This window comes from Vicia villosa, linkage group LG6 (assembly GCF_029867415.1).
Source record: "Vicia villosa cultivar HV-30 ecotype Madison, WI linkage group LG6, Vvil1.0, whole genome shotgun sequence".
Classification (NCBI taxonomy): Eukaryota; Viridiplantae; Streptophyta; class Magnoliopsida; order Fabales; family Fabaceae; genus Vicia; species Vicia villosa.
Genome location: NC_081185.1, coordinates 101,658,247 through 101,659,466, shown reverse-complemented (window position 1 = coordinate 101,659,466; position 1,220 = coordinate 101,658,247). Strand labels below are relative to the sequence as shown.

The 1,220-nt window shown below is 48.0% G+C and overlaps 1 protein-coding gene across 1 annotated transcript; it reads right to left on the bottom strand.

Moving 5' to 3' along the window:
* Positions 1-244: 244 nt before the first annotated feature.
* LOC131614238 (protein MAIN-LIKE 1-like) lies at positions 245-841 on the bottom strand. The gene is made up of 2 exons (XM_058885854.1): positions 662-841; positions 245-577 (listed from the first exon to the last, which is right to left on the bottom strand). Exons 1-2 carry the CDS (start codon positions 839-841, stop codon positions 245-247), a joined length of 513 nt encoding a protein of 170 aa, XP_058741837.1.
* Positions 842-1,220: the final 379 nt, after the last annotated feature.

Here is a 1,220-nt window from a genome sequence, read left to right as displayed (position 1 = left end):
ACACTCCCCAAGTCCAACACGGGGTCTCAAGGTCGCTGAAGAGAGTAAGATAGCGGACATCTAGATAAACTTCAGACTTGTCCGCAAAGAGAGTACATGCCACTAGATGTAGCATGTACGCCATAGCGGCAGCCTGGTACCTCCCTGCATCGACAAGCTCCAGATAAACCCTCCTCAACCAAGACATCCTGAGGTGAAAGCCCCGAGTGTCACCAAACTCCTTGAGCACAACCTGCTCATCAACCTATAACGCATCCATCATCATATGCACCGCCGTCGCCTGGTCCCTATGAACTGGTGTAAAAAACGTACCAGCAATAGGAAGGTGAAATAGAAAATGCACATCATCCAGAGTCACAGTCATCTCCTCGAATGGTAGATGGAAGGATGGGGTCTCTGGGTGCCATCTCTCAACAAAAGTTGATAATAGCGGAGCATCCAGCATCGTCAGGGAGCATCCATCAAAGTCCAGCAAATGGAAGTCCCGAACTATCCTCGCCACTTGCTCAGACATCGGTCTCTCAGGGAAGTTCTTCAACTTCAACCCGTGAGAAGTGACCTTCAGCACTGGACGCTCCTGTAACAAAAAAAATACAATTAAAACACAGTTTGTAATAAAAATTGCATAATAAAAATTAAGCACTTAAGCAGTGTTACATACCTCGCCCTGCCATATCCTAAGAGCGACATGGTCAGCATATCCTGTCAAAACAGATCTGTCAGAAGGTCCTCGTGGAAAAGCCTCATCAGTGTGTACTGATGGCTCTGTAGATGCACCTGTGGTGGTGTCTGTATCATGCACCACCCGCTCCTTAGCAACCCCCTCATCAGCCGCAGTCATCTGCTCCTCAACTCTAGCCACCTCCTCATCAACAACAGGTACTTGTTCCTTACCTCCAGCACAACCTCTGCAACCTCATCCTGATGCACCTGCCCGTCCACATCAGTTGAATCTCTACCACCCCGACGTCGAGGTGCATAGAACCCCCTACCCGCCTGTTCAGCCTTCTGTTTCCAGTTAGAACCGGTCGGAGGAACGCGTCTAGCATGTAAGACTAACGTACCAGCCTCCTCAGCATCAGCCCGAGCCCGAGCATCGGCTCTATCGATGGCCCAACCCGCAACAGTATCATCCCTGCCTCTAGTCCTCACTGAAAAAAATTAAAAATATACCGAAAAATATAAGAAAAATAGCATTTTTAAAAAAATTAAAAAAAAAA